The 17571-nt window shown below is 36.9% G+C and overlaps 1 protein-coding gene across 2 annotated transcripts in view; it reads left to right on the forward strand.

The window, feature by feature from the left end:
• The first annotated feature begins 415 nt into the window (after positions 1–415).
• Positions 416–17571, forward strand: part of LOC127633151 (ras-related protein Rab-26-like) — a 104304-nt gene continuing 87148 nt past the window's right edge. For both annotated transcript variants that reach the window (XM_052112034.1, XM_052112033.1), the window contains exons 1-2: positions 416–1040; positions 3518–3628. In XM_052112034.1, the coding sequence (XP_051967994.1) occupies positions 876–1040; positions 3518–3628 (276 nt within the window). In that variant the 5' untranslated portion in view covers positions 416–875. The remainder of the gene's footprint in view (positions 1041–3517; positions 3629–17571) is intronic.

The following is a 17571-nucleotide window of genomic DNA, read 5'->3' on the forward strand; positions in this document are numbered from 1 at the left end:
AAATAGCCTCCTTAGAGCGTTCCAAAGATGGCCGACAGTGAACTGACTTACTAGAAAGACTTTGGTATACTGCAGTGTACTCAAAATAACATTGAATATTGTATACTGTGGAAAAAAAAATAAATGTATCCACTTTTGTGTAAATAATTTCTAAACGTTTGGCCGTACAACAAAATAATTAGTAGGCCAAGAAATAAAGTGGAGTCAGTTACAGTTGAAAAATGTGGTCTTGCTTTAGGAGGTTTGAAGAAAAAAACAAAAAACAACACCCAACATTTTTAATAAAACCGTATGTGGTTTTGACTAAAAAAACACACTAATCCTGATCGTATTCCCAGTTTAAAAATAAGACTACGTCTTTAAGAGGGCTTGTGTTGCAACAAGTGGAGCCGCCAATAAACCAACAGAAGAAGAACGAGTGGAGACTGAGCGTTCGCGCGCTGTTGGGATGCCTTGTAAAGATGCGCTCTGAGTGCGCGTGGCCAGCACTTTCACTGATTGTTGACAACGCGCCCTGCGCGCGTGCACTACTACGGTGCAAAGAGGAGTAAGCGAAACGCTGAATATTCTCTTGCATACTAACGGGGAAAGGTGTACTTAGGAGCCAGGCATTAGATAGGATCTAAAAACAACAAAAACAGCAACAACAAATTCTTGATTCAGTTAATGCATTAAACGGACCAACATCGCGAACCTCAGTTAAGCAGGTGCACCACTTGCACGCTTTATTTGACGGAGCCATAAAGTCATGCGCGCGCATATTACTGAAACACAACAACCAGGGAAAGTGATCTAAAATTGGCTTAGTGCGTATTACATGCGCTCATTATAAATTACGCTCACGCGCAGCACATTGAAACGAGGAATAAACAACAATGTCGAGGAAAAAAGCAACCAAAGGAAAATGCAGTTCAAATACACCGAACTCATCTTCTTGCAGCGAGAAAGGAAAGAAAGTCCTGACCCAATCCAACGGAGTGGTCCATCCCAGCCGACCCCCTCTCAGCAACAGCGGGGAATTCTACGACATAGCCTTCAAGGTACGCACAGCTTTCCAATAACTAAACCTGCATGCTTATGCATTAAACGTATAAAGGTTGCAATATTTTGCTGACTGAACAGCATGAGCACGTCATACATGATTAGTTATGTAATTGTACTCTTCTTTTTTAAATTAGGATGTGCAGTTTCACCATGCATATAAAGGATTAGCTGTTATTTATGTAGGAGCAATTATTTGAAACAATGAAATATTATCCCGCTGTCCCATATGGATGAGTATTACGCGCTCCATTTGACTCAAGTTAAGCGCAGCTTCTAATTGAGCATCTGGGTCAATAAAGATAAGCAAGAGCACAGCAACTGTTTTATCCAACCGGACACAATTACGCATTGTGACAAGCATTCACACAGATACACACCAATCACATACTGCCGAATAAGTTGTTTTGAGCAATGCTAATATGACATGTTAAGATAACTGATGTGGTTGACAGATATGATCTGGTGAATAATGCATTTATATAATCCACGGCCGATTATTTTGATTCACACGAAAAACCCTAGTTAACTCTAACCGTCTTGTTCTTTTGAACATAGGACATTCTATAGCTTCCATGGAAAACAAACAGAGACTTTAGGCAGAATGAGGCACCATACTCTCTAGATATCAGTAGTATCAACATAAAAAAACCTATGAGTCAACCTCTATTGGTGGAGCAGAATTGGACAGTGCAAAAAGAACAAAATAACAACTGATCATTTCAATCTACAGCAGTGCTTCCCTTTCCCAAACTGATCTTTTTTGTTCTTCAGCCTTATTAAAGAGACAGTTCACCCAAAAATGAAAATTCTCTCATCATTTACTCACCCTCAAGCCATCCCAGATGTGTATGACTTTATTTCTTCTGCATATCACAAATTGAGTTTTTTTTTTTTTTTTTAGAAGAATATCTCAGCTCTGTTGCAAGTGAATGGTGGCCAGAAAAGGCAGCATACAAGTTATCCCTAAGACCCCAGCAGTTTAATCCATGTCTTCTGAAGTGATAGGCTTGTGTGAGAAACAGATCAGTATTTATGTTCTTTTTACTATAAATCTACACTTTCACTTCCATATTCTTCTTCTGTTTTTTTGCAATTCACATTCTTCGCTTAAATCACCACCTACTGGTCGGGGCTGGTCAAAGGTGGAGATTTATTGTAAAAAAAGACTTCAAGGAATTGTTCACCCAAAATGAAAATTATCTCATTATTCACTTACCCTGATGCCATCCCAGTTGTGTATGACTGTCTTTCTTCAGAAGAACACAAATTAAGAGTTTTGGGAAAATGTTGAAGCTCTGTAGGTCCTTATAATGTAAGTAAATGGGTGCCATCAGGCTGCTGGCTTTTTGATGGTCTAAAAGGCATATTTAGGCAGCATAAAAGTAATCCACATGACTCCATTCTAAGATTGATGTCAAAGTAAATTGATAGGCTGGTGTAAGAAACAAATTGACAATTCAAACTTTATTAACAAAAAAAAATAAAAATTCTGCAGTTGATTCATCAGTGATGTAAGCGCTATAGCGTGTTCACGTGAGAAGTCAGAAGCGCGCATCTAGTACACAACAGAGGAACGAATGACACGTGAGAGTTAGGTAATTTCAAACAGCATCCCAGAGCTGACCGGAAGCAACAATGTAAAGTTAAAAACGGTTCAATTATCAATTTGTTTCTTACACCAACCTATTGATTTGCTTCAAAAGTCATTCATTGGTTCACTGTCCAATCAGTCGTGTGGAATACTTCTATGCTGCCTAAATATGGAACTTTTGGACCATCAAATTGCCAGCAGCCTGCACCCATTTACTTACATTATCAGGACCTACAGAGCTTCAACATAAATTTGTGTTCTGCTGAGGAAAGACAGTCATATGCATCTGGGATGGCATCAGGGTAAGTGAATAATGAGAGAATTTTCATTTTTGAGTGAACTATTCCTTTAAATATTGATCTGTTTCTCACCCAGACCTATCATATTCTTCAGAAGACATGGATTAAACCACTGGAGTCTTATGAATCTCTTTAATGCTGCCTTTAAGTGATCTTTGGAGATTCAAAGCCTACAGAGCTGAGATTTTCTTCTTAAAATCGTCATTTTTGTTCTGTAAAAGAAAGAAAGTCATACACATCTGATATAAATTACTCATGAAGGTGAGTAAATAATGAGAGAATTTTCATTTTTGGGTGAACTATCCCTTTAATTTTTAACATGGGAAAATAGAGTTTTGGTCTCTGCAGCTCTACAACTAAACCCCTCCTTCCCACTAAGGCAAGCATTCCTGCCTTAAATCTTTTCCATTAGTGCTTAGTCTTTCTAAGCACTAGATGAGAAGAGACATAGTTTGATTGACGCACTAATGGAAAGATGAGAGGTTGTTTGTTTCTTAATAGAGTGAATGAGAGACAGAGGAGACGAGAGATAATGGAAAAGACCATGTGCCTTGCTCCATATATAATCTCTCTCTGCTTCCAGGTAATGCTGGTTGGTGACTCTGGGGTGGGGAAAACCTGTCTTCTGGTTCGTTTTAAAGATGGAGCATTTCTGGCTGGAAGTTTCATCTCAACAGTCGGTATAGACTTCAGGGTGAGTAGAGATGCATAGATAAACACATTGTTTACATCAGTGCAATAAACTTTAGAGTAAGACGTTGTTTATCATTCTAATGTATTCCTCAGTCGAATAGAATAGGACTCATTAAAGTAAAAATCAATTGGTTCATAGAAAAAAAAAATTAATGCAGACATTGCCGCCTTTATTTTCTTTGGCCTTGAGAATACTGAATGGTTTTGCTAAGCTACTACAATCTAACAAAGCCATAAATAGTTAAATCTGGCAATAAAATACTGCATTTCTGTCTGTCTTTTTTTTTCAATGAGAAGACCCCATCAGGATGTATAGAGAGTCTTCAGGGCTTTTTATATCAGAACATTCATTTAAAGCATCAAAGATTGATGACATATATGCACTGATGAACAATTGGTGTGAGCAGAGATTAGGTATCCTAGGACAGTTGTGCATCATTTCAGCCCTTCCATTACTTTACAGCCAAGGGCTATAAAAACTCATTGTATGTCCACACAAACCCAGTACTTGGATTTATCTTTCATGTGAACTGAACTGAACTTAAGGACAGGACACAAAGTGGACAGAAATGTGAACTGAGGACTTCTTTACATGACTGCTATTCTTGTCCGAGCATGGCTTAGTGGTTATACCATTTGCTTTAGACATGTTCAGCCTTTTTGCTTAAATGGGTGACACAGGTTTGAGTCTGACCTGCGTTTTGTCCCATTCACCCCATCTCTCCCCAAATAATTTCCTATCTCCTTTGTTCTTTAGCCATCAATAAACATGGCAAAAAGTTCTGTGCCTTTAGAGACACCAAACAGAATTAGAAATGTAATGACGTTCCTAAAACAAAGTTCTCATACACTCCCGTCCCAAACTTATGCCATTGTTTGAGGCAGAAATTGACATTTCTTATACCATTCAAACAAACAGAGCAATGTTTTGAAAGCTCCACTTTTTGGGGATAGTTGTCTTTGCACATATAACTTGGATAGGAGACATGTTATCACATAACATTTACATACAATAAAATAATCTTTAATTTTATACAGTGCATTGATACTTTCAGTTAAGCCTAATTCCATTATCTTGAATTCTTCTCTTTGCACATTGAAACCTGTAACAGGTTATTCAGAAGCAGCTGTATTTATAGATGCATGTGGTGACACACTGTTGCTCCCATTCTCTGTTCACTAAGCTCTGCATATGAGAAATATCCCAAAGTTACTTTTTTTTATTTTTTATAAATTTCCATTAAAGAAACCAACATATACGTGAGGGTATGCTCTGGCAACATTCATACAGAACAGAGACTTTGTGCTGTAAGTGATCTATTTCATCTGTAATCCCTGTCATCCTTACACAGGGGTTTATATTTCCTCATGTATGCATCCTCTGTCTGACTGCAGGATGTGGTGGTGATGCATTGATCTATCTTAATGTATTTTTAAAGATCTAAATATTAGCATATGTTTGGAAATTGCGCAAAAAGGGTGCCAGTATCCTGAGTGTATCAATTCAGGAACTGATGTACTGATCAATGAGTTAATCATTCACGTGTGTGACCTTTGTTTTCAAATGCATTGGTGGCACTCTTTGAAGGTAATATTACAATTGCTGAATGATAAATGATAAGTTGAAAAAAAAAAGCTGTTCATACATCCACTTGTCTTACTGTCCTCGGAGCTAATAGTAAATAGATTTTTAGTAATGACTCAACTCATGTAATGACTATTCGCATGTACTCTAAAGCTGGTGAACTTGGTAACTTTCACTCAATAGTTGAGCGATATGGGGTGCAAAAGTCTGAGACCACATTGAAAATCTGGGATTCAGTATCTAATTTATACCTGCAATTTAATAAAGTTTTAGGATTGTGAAACTTTTAATCAAGGCAATGTTATGACATAAAAAAATATATCTGGATTCTGCACTATTTCTAGGTCACTAATAGGGCTGGGCGATAAAACGATATCGATATATATCGCGATAAAGAAAATCCACGATAAGCTTTTGAGGAATTTTCGGTATTAACTGCGTGTCGCTAAAACACAAGCAGTTCGGCTTTCTCAGGCTGTGTTTCCACTGGGGCGGATGAAATCCTCTCAAAGGCGCTCACATCGCTAGGAGAGAGCTAGCTCCGCACCACTGCCAATCCTACGATCCACCTTGCGAGCATGACACTCGGCTTTCAGAGGAATTAATTGAAAGTGCTCTCAGCTTCGCTCTCAACGCTCCAGTTGTAACGTAAGGTCAGACTGGATGAACTTGCTAATGCTAGCTGCCTTGCTAACGAATAGGCTATGTCGGACACCGGATTGAATCCATCCACACTGCAATACTTCATGACAACGGTTGCACCCTCTCATCTTCTCTAATGAAGAGGGCGACAGAACAACAATGATGTGGACAATAACTCTGATCTTTCTGTACTGTAATCTTGAATATTGTTCTCTAGCAACAAACGTGCATAATTTATGCCCTGTCCCGCACCGCACGCATTGCCTCTTTTCCCTGCATGTGTGTAGACATGAAACGCCACATGAGTTAACGTGGCTTCAAAGCATCTTTTAGACCATAAAGTCTTTCCCTTCTAAATGTATCTTTATTAATCAGCATGTTACGAGCCTTTAATAATAAACAAATTGATTTCTGTTCTAATTTTGTGAATATTAATTAGATGTCTGGAATGGATAAGGAAAGACTAAATTTACTAGTTGGTAGACTAGTCTCTCACTTTAATGAAATTATACAGGGGGTCCGTCTCTGGACCCCCTGTGCATTTTTTTAGAGACGATTTTGACTGTTTAGAATTAATTTTTTCTTCTTTTCTTCCATCAACTTTGAAATAAAAAAAAAAAGAATGTGCAATGTGTAAATGTATATCATGATAAATATCGATATCGAACAATTTGAAAAAATAAGCAATCAAATAAGCAATCAAATTAAGTAATCAAATAAGCAAATTTGTGACATTGCCCATGTTCACTTCTTTGTACAAAAGGTCAGATTTCCTTGCAAGATGCTGTTTGCAACACTCTCAATACCTGGACAACATGTCAGATTTTCACATGAGGATCATGAGGTTTTGCACAATCTTGTGGTCCCATTGGCAGCTTGATTTCATTCTGGCAATAAAGCACAATAGTGATATTCCAAATACTAATACATTCTAAAATTCACATACATTTGTTAATCCAGCTTTTCACTCAAGTTGTTATGTTTATTTATTTTTTCATGAAAATTGTATTAAAACAAAAAATACAAAATAGAAGCATTTTCACTTGTTATCTCAGACTTTTGCACTCAACTGTGTGTTTTAGGCACTGCATCTAGTTTTTTTTTCTATTGGAAGAAGTTTTGTTTAAATGTTTCATCTCACAATGTGTGCAGCTATTTTCTGGCAGTATTATAAATTCATGGTTCCTCATGTTCATAACCTTCTGTCCTGGTGGACTGATAGTCCTTTCTATTTAGTTCATACAAATATGAATCCTCATGAACTGCAGCGAGCACATGTAATCTCCAGCTGAATGTATACACATTTTAACATATAGCATAGCTAAAAGGTGTGGGATGCTTTCAAGCAGAACATCTGCTGAAATGCCAGTGCACTGCCACTTTGAGGACTGATTTGCATCTCAATCTGGTTGGGCAAAATGGGTTCACACCACTCAATGCATTCTTTTTTTCTTCAGTATTCAAGAATCCTGAGTCACAGCTTATTTCATATGGCTTGCTATACTCATCATGACAGTTGCTGAACTGATATTTTTCTTGCTTTTTGAAAGCCAACAGCACTGGCATAAAAACTGAGTCTATTTATTCCTCTCTGTCTAGCTGTACAAAGGACGCACCATTTACATACTAAACCCTTCATCCTCACTCCGATCAAAATTAACTTTGCACCAATCACTCTTAAGAATACAGAATACAAAATGGACTGATCATGCAAATGATTGTCCTACACACACCCACACATTAAATTAACTAAATGTCATTGTGCATTGGTGATATTTTTTTGTCTGTTTTATCTAGTTGTTTTTGAAGATGAAAAACAAGCCTTTGTCCGTATAGTTCGTAGTACCATATACTGAATACTGGCGGATGTACCCATAGGACTATCAGATGCATATTGCACACAATAATGACTTGATTTTTTTTTTTACACTAGATTTTTTATATAATCCACTTCTTACGTTGAACTTTTTGCAGAGCAAATACATTTTGAGATATACTGTAAACTGATTTACTAAAATTGTATGGATTATTTGTTTTGAATTTATTTTGGGGCCATTTTTATCAAACACAGATATGTGCGATTAATTAATTAATTAAGTGTCATGCAGTTAACTCGATACATTTGTTTTATTGATTGACAGCCATAGTTTTCAGCTTTATTGCCTGGCCCTAGCCATGTTGTTCAGCATGCATGGGTTTTTTATCAGATCACATTTAGCGATATTAAGAGGTTACCAAGGCTGCAACTAATGAGCACTTTTGAATTGGTCAAAGTTAATTCTTTAAATTCTTAAACAAAATATAACATTTACATTAGGCAGATGCTTTTATCCAAAGCGACTGACAGTGCAATTATTACAGGAACAATCCCCCCTGGAGCAACCTGGAGTTAAGTGTCTTGCTCAAGGACACAATGGTGGTGGCTGTGGGATTGAACTAGTGACCTTCTGATTAACAGTTATGTGCTTTAGCCCACTACACCGCCACAACTCCAAGAAGAAACATTGATGGCATAAGGAACATTGATTTCAATTAGTATATCTTAATTATGTACATTTATATATTTATTTCAGATTGAACCACCTCGAAACACCATGTAGTAAAACAAACAGTGGTTGGTTGGTTGGTCACTTTACTTTATGGTTAGATTGCCACTTCCTTATGCCATTTGAATTCTAGTTATTTTAAGCTATAGTCTTTTGGAACATGGGAGAGCCTACACATATGTCAACTGGCCACATGTGCATGGTTATCAACAGAATGTGAAATATTAGTCAATATACTGGTTGACCACTACAAAGTATATTTAAATTTTTTACATGTGCTTTCACGAGTGCCCTGCATCTCTGACCCCCCATTTTGGCAGCTTCTTCATTCTCTGACTGGCTGTTGACTGTCCTTTTCTTCCCCCGCTGGGACTGAGAATGGATGTTCTCGTCATGGCTGTATGAATACATCTCTAGACTCCTGTAAGAGCAGCTTTCACTGGCTATTGATCCAGTGCTGAAGCACACTGCCGCTGGACACATGCAATCATGCATGGACACACACACACACACACACACACACACACACACACACACACACACACACACACACACATACACACAATAACTCATTCACTGCTTCCTCACAGAAAAACCTGAGCATTGAAACACTTGCACGTGAGAGAGAATACTCATCAAAATACATATAAAAATGACCTGATGTGCTTTGTTTATTTTGCACTTTACGGATCAAGGCCTTCCACAGAATCATTTTGTACATTTAGCTCAAGTATTTTTTTTTATACAGGGTTAAGATTAGCTAGAAATTGTCCTGAGTGCAGTCTCTATAAAATTATTTTCTAAAATCTTTATCCAGTAATCATGAAAACCTGGAAAAGTCATGGAAATGTTTTGGTCAAAAGGTGTGGAAATACTGTTTATAGCAGGATCTGTCAAAATGTTTTTAAGAGTTTATTGCAAAACATGATGTAACACTATGGTCTGTATACTATAGTGCAATTATGGTCTCGATAAGAGTCTGACTGCTGCAGCAAAGCAAAAAAGGTTTGAGCTGCTGTAGTTTCTTTTGGATTCTCTAGTTCAAGGAACAACCAAAAAGCAATTTTAGCTTTTTGCAAATGAGCTGTGATAATTATTTAAAATCACAGAATGAAAATAAAAGCTCTGGAAATTGTAATGTCCCAGACTTTGTTTGCTACACATTTTCTCCTTGTAAGGTTTGGAAGATTGAGAATGTGGAAATGGTCTCACTTGTTGATGCTCACACAAACATGTCAGTGGGTATACACTTGGTCACTTCATGCATTTTTACTGATCGGATTGATATCTGATTGAAGGAGCACATTCCATTTACACTTGGCCAAATTACTGTGTCTTCACCAAAAGGATATAAATCTGATCTTCAATTCTCAAGCTAAAACCATTCACTTTTATGATTATGCTAAGGCCAGGCACATTTTCGCATTTTCCCTATATGCTGACAAATCGCTTTTTGGGCAGAATAAAGTTTACACGTGTTGCTTGAATAGCCAAGTTCAATTACATTTGACCGAGTCTCATCTGGAATGTGTCTTAAACCACCTCCAGAGTTAAAACTATCTGCTAAGTTAAAACCCATAAGGTGACCATGTGTGAAAACCCCCTCAGTTAGACTAGGTTCCAATTTTCTCATTGCAGATTGGTTTTTAAAACAAAATGCCAACCATAATTACAAAAAGCAACATAAAAAGCATCAATCATGTCCCATTTTCATGCTTTAAAATCACCAAACAGTTGGTGTTTATAAATGTGACAAGCTGTTCTCATATGTTGTTTTTGTCAACAGAGGGTCATTGATTTAGAGGGGCTTTTCATTTGATGTAAATCAATCTAGATGCCAATTACATACAAACGTGCCCTTCATTCTTCATGCTTGCCAGATTTCCGAACTGCCCTGAACTGTGATCATGCTGGAATTAATATATCAATGACATATCTATTGTTGTATAACTATATCGATATCTTAACAGGTTTTATTTATGAGTTATTATACTATATTTATGAGGGTTAACCATGATATATTTATTTAATTAAATTCAGTGGTATATGTTTTGTGGAACATTTTGTTCTTCTGTAGAAACTCAATGCATTTAGCCAGCAGCCATATCACTCTGTAGCTCAAGACTGGTTGCCTACTGAAGTTAAGCAGGGCTAAGCCTGTTATGTACCTGGATGGAGACCTCCTGGGAAAACTAAGGTTGCTGCTGGAAGAGGTATTAGGGATACCTGTGTGTGGTTCCTACTGCCCAAATATAGTAATGAGCACATTATAGTGTAAAGAAGCACTGTCCTTTGGATGAGATGTTAAACTGAGTTCCTGACTGTCTGTGGTCATTAAAAATCCCAGGACACTTTTTGAAAGGAGGCAGGGTGTAACCCTGGTGTCCTGGCCAAATTCCCCCATTGGCCCTTCTTCCTAATAATCCCCATCAATGAACTGGCTCTGTAACTCTCCTCTCTCCTCTCCACCAATAGCTGGTGTGTGGTGAGCTTACTGGGGCACTATGGCTACCGTCGCTTCATCCATGTGGATGCTGCACACTGGTGGTAGTTGAGGAGAGTCCGCTGTTCACTGTGTAAAGCTCTTTGTGTGTAGTGTCAGAAATGTGCTATATACATATTGTATTACATAGTATTACACAGAGTAAATCAATTTTTTAAAGTCAATTTTGGGACATGCATTCACAATGGAAAATACCAATGAACAGACTATTTTCTGACTTCTCAGCTAAATTTATACAGTAAATGTGTGTGAAATTACAATATGTGTAATACAAATTACAATAAAAATATAACAACTGCCCTGATCTGTTATTTTGGGGTGATTCTCAATAAATTTGTCAAGAAAATATCCTGGTCCTTTTTTACAAAAGAAACAAATATGAAAATATATTTTGAATATAGAAAATGAAAGGGAAAGTTCACCCAAAAATGAAAATTCTCATAATTTACTCGCCCTCATGCCATCCCAGCTATGTATGACTTTCTTTGTTCAGTAAACAAAGGCTTTTAGAAGAATATCTCAGCTCTGTAGGTCCATACAACGCAATTGAATGGATAGCAAAATTTTGAAGCTCCAAAAATCTCACAAAGTCATCATAAAATGAATCCCCTCCCTGCCCAGTAGTTAGCAATATGCGCAAAGTTTCTCACCCACAACTATCACATCGGTTCTGAAGACGTGGATTTAACCACTGGAGTCATATGGATTAATTTTATAGGAGAAACTGCTATCTACCATTTAAAACATTTTGTGTGAACGTTGAAGTATTATGCTAAATAAAAGTGAGTACATTTTAAGCCAATTTCTCTGTGTAATTTATATTCAATTTGGTTATTTATTGGCATTAGATAAGCCTATTGGCCACCCTTTCGGCATCGAACATTAAAGGTGCTGTATGTAACAATTTTCATGCAATTTTCACCCTTTTTTTTGCCAATGTGTGTGGCTTGTGACGGAACTTTAAAAATTTGCCTTTCCCGGACTTCCTAGGTTGCCTATTAAAGCCTGTAGTCTGATTTTCATGCAAAGGCAGCGGGTCGCTTTTGCCGGGAAAATCCAAAGGATGCGACGTTTATGTGCGCTCTCGAGAGCCTTGCCTCAGTGCTTCTCTTCCGCTATTCAACAGCATCAACCGACAGTCTGCAACACTAGCTAATGTTATCTTAGAGATAACAGCACAACACCGACTCCTACACTAAGTTTTAAATTAAAACGTATCTACTGAATCCCGTCTGGCTAAGCGGGAACGTGATCATGGCCGAGCGAAAACTAGAGTGAACTTCGACAGGGCATTTGATTCCTGGAGGGACCTTCGTTTGGTTTTGGGGATCAAAACCAACCCTGAATTGGTCTTCTTATTGGACCAGTAAGCATACATAACTGCAAAATATAGTATATAGTATATTGTGAAATATAGTGGCATAAAGATTGGTCTGTGTAATTTTAGCAAACTTGATCTTGCCTGCTAATGCTGACGAATTGCAAGCTACCTTGCTTCGTAACTTTCAAATAATATTAACAATCTTCTCTTTATTCTAAAAGTCAGGTATACAGGATAAATGTAAAAGTAATAAGCATTTATTAGATACCATTTGACATACAAAACATACAATAGTGCAACATAACAGTGCAGTGCAACAGTAAACTGTCTGGAAATTGTTCGGTAGTATGCAGCTGTATGTGTGTATCAGTACGCTATGTTAGCTGATAAGTAGTTTTAGTTTAGTCTCAAAGTTTGTAGTAAAACAATCATAACTGTGTAATTTTAATTATGCCACCTCATCCGTCAGCATGACTCCAGTGGATCACCTTCAGTCTCTTTGTACCTTATGTCATTGTTTTGGCCGGTGCTTGCTCGCGTCCCTATGGAGACTGTGCATGAGCGTGAGCACAATGGCCACAGGTGTCATTAATAACAAATCTGAATCTTACATACTGCACCTTTAAAAAACACATCAGTCAACATCTACATTTTACCCCCCAACTATCATGATCACAACACGAAAAGAAATGGTCATTATAATTTTCTAATTAACGCAATGTGAAAAAATATATATTATTTCAGTTGTAAAGTATATGTCATATTCATACTCCAGTGGCACTGCTTTTGTCATTTTCCCTGCTTTTCATTTAAAATACTTTACAAGAGCGTCTTTAAAAAAAAAAAAAAAAAAATGAAATGCTTAATTTTCTTTATGCAGAAAAGAATTCCATATTTATATAATATTGATATGGGGTATGACCAGGATGTGTTCTAGACTTATGACTCAAATCCTTATAGTTACTGAGATACAGGCTATCCCTTGTGACAACTTCCCCATGTTACAACTAGCCCCGATCTCCCCTACATCATCTCTGGCTATATCTCGCTCACTCATTCTTTAGGTGTTCTGCATGTAATTGGCATTGTTTTGTTTGGCAGTCAGTGTTGAGTAAGTTATACACTACAAATTACTAACTACTTGTCTAAAATTAGAATCATTAATTTACGGATTACTTAATTAAAAGTAATCACATTAATAATTACTTTACTTTTAAGTTACCTTTTTAAACACTTTTTTTTAGTACATTTTTTTTCACATCAAAATGTCTATTTTCTCCTAGTTCATTGTCGCAAACCCTTCAGCTGTCACAAAAATGCAAACAGATGTACATATGAATATATGAATTCACATTTTAATTTTATTAAACATAAATAATATTTTTTTAGAAATATTTGTAACCAAGTGTACTTAAAAGTAATAACTTTCATTGAAAGTCAGTCAATGTAATCAGATTACAAGAAAAATGTAATGTTACACTAATTTTGTGCCTAAAAGTAATTTGATTACAGTAACAGATTACTTTGTAATCCAATTACACCCAACACTGGTGCCCTTCTCTTTGTAAAGCAGAATGCATCAGAGTGGGCAGATGTGAACGCTTACACTGCAGCCATGTAAGATCAAACACAGTACTGGCACTTTATGTGTGTGGAAATTAGTTTAGACTACATTGTCTAACTTTTCTAACTCTGTACAACCAGACAGACTGCATTACATAATATTTTACCACTGTTATAAATGTTTTCCCTGGCCAGAATGTTTCCATCAGTGAAACATAATAGAATCTTTGAAGGTTTTCCAGCAGACACATTGAGAGTATACTTCTGCATTGTGTGATAACAGCCCAGTTGATCTTTATTGAAGCTAATGAGGGCTAGTCATAGGATCTCTCTGAGGGACTAGCCCAGATGGCGTGTGTGTGTGTGTGTGTGTGTGTGCGTGCGTGCGCTCGCGCGCAAGTCTGTTTTTATCAGCACCTATGCAGACATCTTATAAAGCTTGTGCTTTTTTTTTTCTCTGTAAACTTCATAAAAATTTCAGCTATTGAAAATGGAGTTTGGAGGCACAACTCCCTCGGACCGCCGGACTGGGCCTACACCAAAGAGAGAGACATTACTTCCTGTTTTACATTTATCAAATAAATGGCATCTTAAACTTCACTCAAGCCTGCGTGTCTTCCCGATAGAAATTACATTTCCTGTACTTTGTGTATAGGGCTTGGTATTGCCAAGCATCTCAGAATGAGATACGTGTCGCTATACACATGTCACGATTCAATATGTCACGATACATCACAATATCATACAGAAATGTTGGTCTTATTCATTGAAAAATATTGGTCTTACAGTTTGCACTTATTCAGCGAACTGTATGACGTGATATGAATACACAAACAGATCGGTAAAAATAAATAGAGGGATCTAAAGTATCAATATGATAATGTGAGAAAAAGAATCGCTTTAGCGAAAATATTGCTTTTCTTTAGTTTTGTTAACCATTTTGAAAGAATTCATTCTTGGATTTGAGAAATTTGTGTAACGTTTAAAAAAAAAATATGTATGCAATTTTGTATTAAATCGATAAAAACGTTCAAGCATTTTTTAAATTGTTTTTAGAGCATTGCCTTTAGTTTGAAGAATAAGAAATGTGTACAATCAGTTAAGAAAAAAAGGAACATATAGCAAACAGGATAAAATGTTCTATTTACAATATAGGCATACTCACAACCTTGTGCATAAGCATTGTGTAAGCGAAGCACCTGCGTAACTGCAAAAGCTGGCTTGCTAGCTTTCACAGTGATTTCTGGGTTCACTAAGTATTTCCTTAAAAGGGATATTTCACTCAAAAATTACAACTGTCTCATCATTTAATCAACCTCATGCCATCCCAGATATGTCAGCTCTGTATGTCCATAAAATGCAAGTGGATGGTGATCAGCACTTTAAAGCACAAACATTCATAATAAAAGGAATCCATTTGACTCCAGTTGTTAAATTAATGTCTTCTAAAGTGATACGATCGCTTTGGGTGAGAAACAGATCAATACTTAAGTCCCGGAAGTAAAAATCCCATTAATTTTTTTCCATAGACTAATTTCTTTTCACTGATAACTTTAAAAAATTTTAAGACAGACAGAATACTGTGAGCTCTGAAGTTGTTCATCGATGGTATGTGCTTCTTATGAAGCTATCAGTCTGTATTATTTAAACTTCATTGTTAAATTGTGTTTAATAGTGAAGTTCTTAGTGAACGACTACACTACCCATGGTCCAGCTGAAAAAGATTAGAGATGTATGCAGTATGTTTGCCCACAAGGCTGAGAGGAAGCTAACATTAAAGCTAACCTCAAGCGTTTAGAACAATGTGACAAAAATACATGCAAGTCCTACCCAAATGTTTAAATGTCACGATTGTTACCATCTATTACCATATATTTGCATTAGTTTATATCCAGATGGTCATGTTTATGCATTTTTAAGCAAGCTAAGTGGCATATTTAACGCTAGTGGTGTGAGAAAGCAAATTAATATCTTCATGCAGCCGAGAGAATTGTATAAACAGAAAAGAAACGCATCTGATTTCAATAAAACATTTTTATACTCACTGTAATACTATGACTTCAGATCACTCACATTCTTGTGCTTAAAAAACGCTAGACGCAGGTGTCTCAATATGCTTTTAATGTTATTTTTAATTAGAAATATCTAAAAAAAAAACACACTCCTGCACGAGATGCTGAATAAACAAAAACAAAGGGAAACAATAGGGCTGGGCGATATGGCCAAAATTGTTATCACGATAATCTTTGTCATATTGTTCGATATCGGTATTTATCACGATATACATTTACACATTGCACTTTCTGTTTTTTATTTCAAAGGTGACTTAAGAAAAGAAGAAAAAATATTCTAAACAGACAAAATAGTCTCTACCAAACTGCACAGGGGGTCCAGAGTTGGCCAAAGCAGTGGGGTCTGCGAGATCTTTTACCAATTTTACCGTGTTTTACCGTTTATCAATTGAAAATAAATGTTAAAAGTTCATCTGTTTGTTCAGAAGCATAGTGACAGCAGTCCAGTATTTGTTGGAATACATTTAAATGAAATATTTTTTATATTTCTTTAGATTCAGATGCCCAAGTATGTGGCATAGAAGCCCTTGTGACTGTGGAATGATGATGAATGTGGGTTCAGGGGTGTCCCGAGAGAAAACTTTGAAAATGTTTTTTTTAAGAAATGTAAAAATAACATTTGTATAATTTCATTAAAGTGAGAGACTATAGTCTACCAACTAGTAATTTTAGTCTTTCCTTATCCATTCCAGACATCTAATTAAATCGATTTGTTTATTCGATGTGTTTATTATTAAAGGCTCGTAACATGCTGATTAATAAAGATACATTTTGAAGGGAAAAACGTTATGTCTATAAGGTGCTTTGAAACCACGTTAACTCATACTGCGCTTCACGTCTACACACATGCAGGGAAAAGAGGCAATGCGTGCGGTGCGGGACAGGGCAGAAATTATGCATGTTTGTTGCTAGAGAACAATATTCAAGATTACAGTGCAGAAAGATCAGAGTTGTTGTCCACATCACTGTTGTTCTGTCACTCTCTTCACTAGAGAAGATGAGAGGGTGCAACCGTTGTCATGAAGTATTGCGGTGTGGATAGAATCAATCCGGTGTCCGACGTAACCTAATTGTTTGCAAGGCAGCTAGCATTAGCAAGTTCATCCAGTCTGACCTTATGTTACAACTGGTGCGTTGTGAGCAAAGCTGAGAGCGTTTTCAATTCATTCCTATGAAAGCTGAGCGTCATGCTCGCAAGGTGGATCGTAGGATAGGTTGCGGTGCAGAGCTAGCTCTCTTCTAGCGATGTGAGCGCCTTTGAGCAGATTTCATATGCCTCAGTGGAAACGCAGCCTGAGAAAGTTGAACTGCTTGTGTTTTAGCGACATGCAGTAAATATCGAAAATTCCACAAAAGCTTATTGTGGATTTTCTTTATCGTGATATATATCGATATCTTTTTATCGCCCAGCCCTAGGAAACAAAGACATTCATCTAGCATGTGTTTACATAGAAAAACAAATGGATGGTTGCAAAAGCATTCGGTGTGGACAGCCCCTTACTGTTCATGGTCTTTGGCCTTTGCGTCTTGCTCTCTCATAGCATTTCTCAGATTAAGCAATGCATTGTTTAAATGCTTTGTCAGGGAAGAAGTTCAACTTGGAAATGTGTGTCTCGAGATCCACGCGTTCTGTTGCAGTCTGTTGTGTTCCGTCTGTTTGAACAGCCACTGGCTTGGGCTCCTAGTCTTAGTTCACTGAGTTCAGCCGAATA

The sequence above is a fragment of the Xyrauchen texanus genome, chromosome 40, assembly GCF_025860055.1.
Source record: "Xyrauchen texanus isolate HMW12.3.18 chromosome 40, RBS_HiC_50CHRs, whole genome shotgun sequence".
NCBI lineage: Eukaryota > Metazoa > Chordata > Actinopteri > Cypriniformes > Catostomidae > Xyrauchen > Xyrauchen texanus.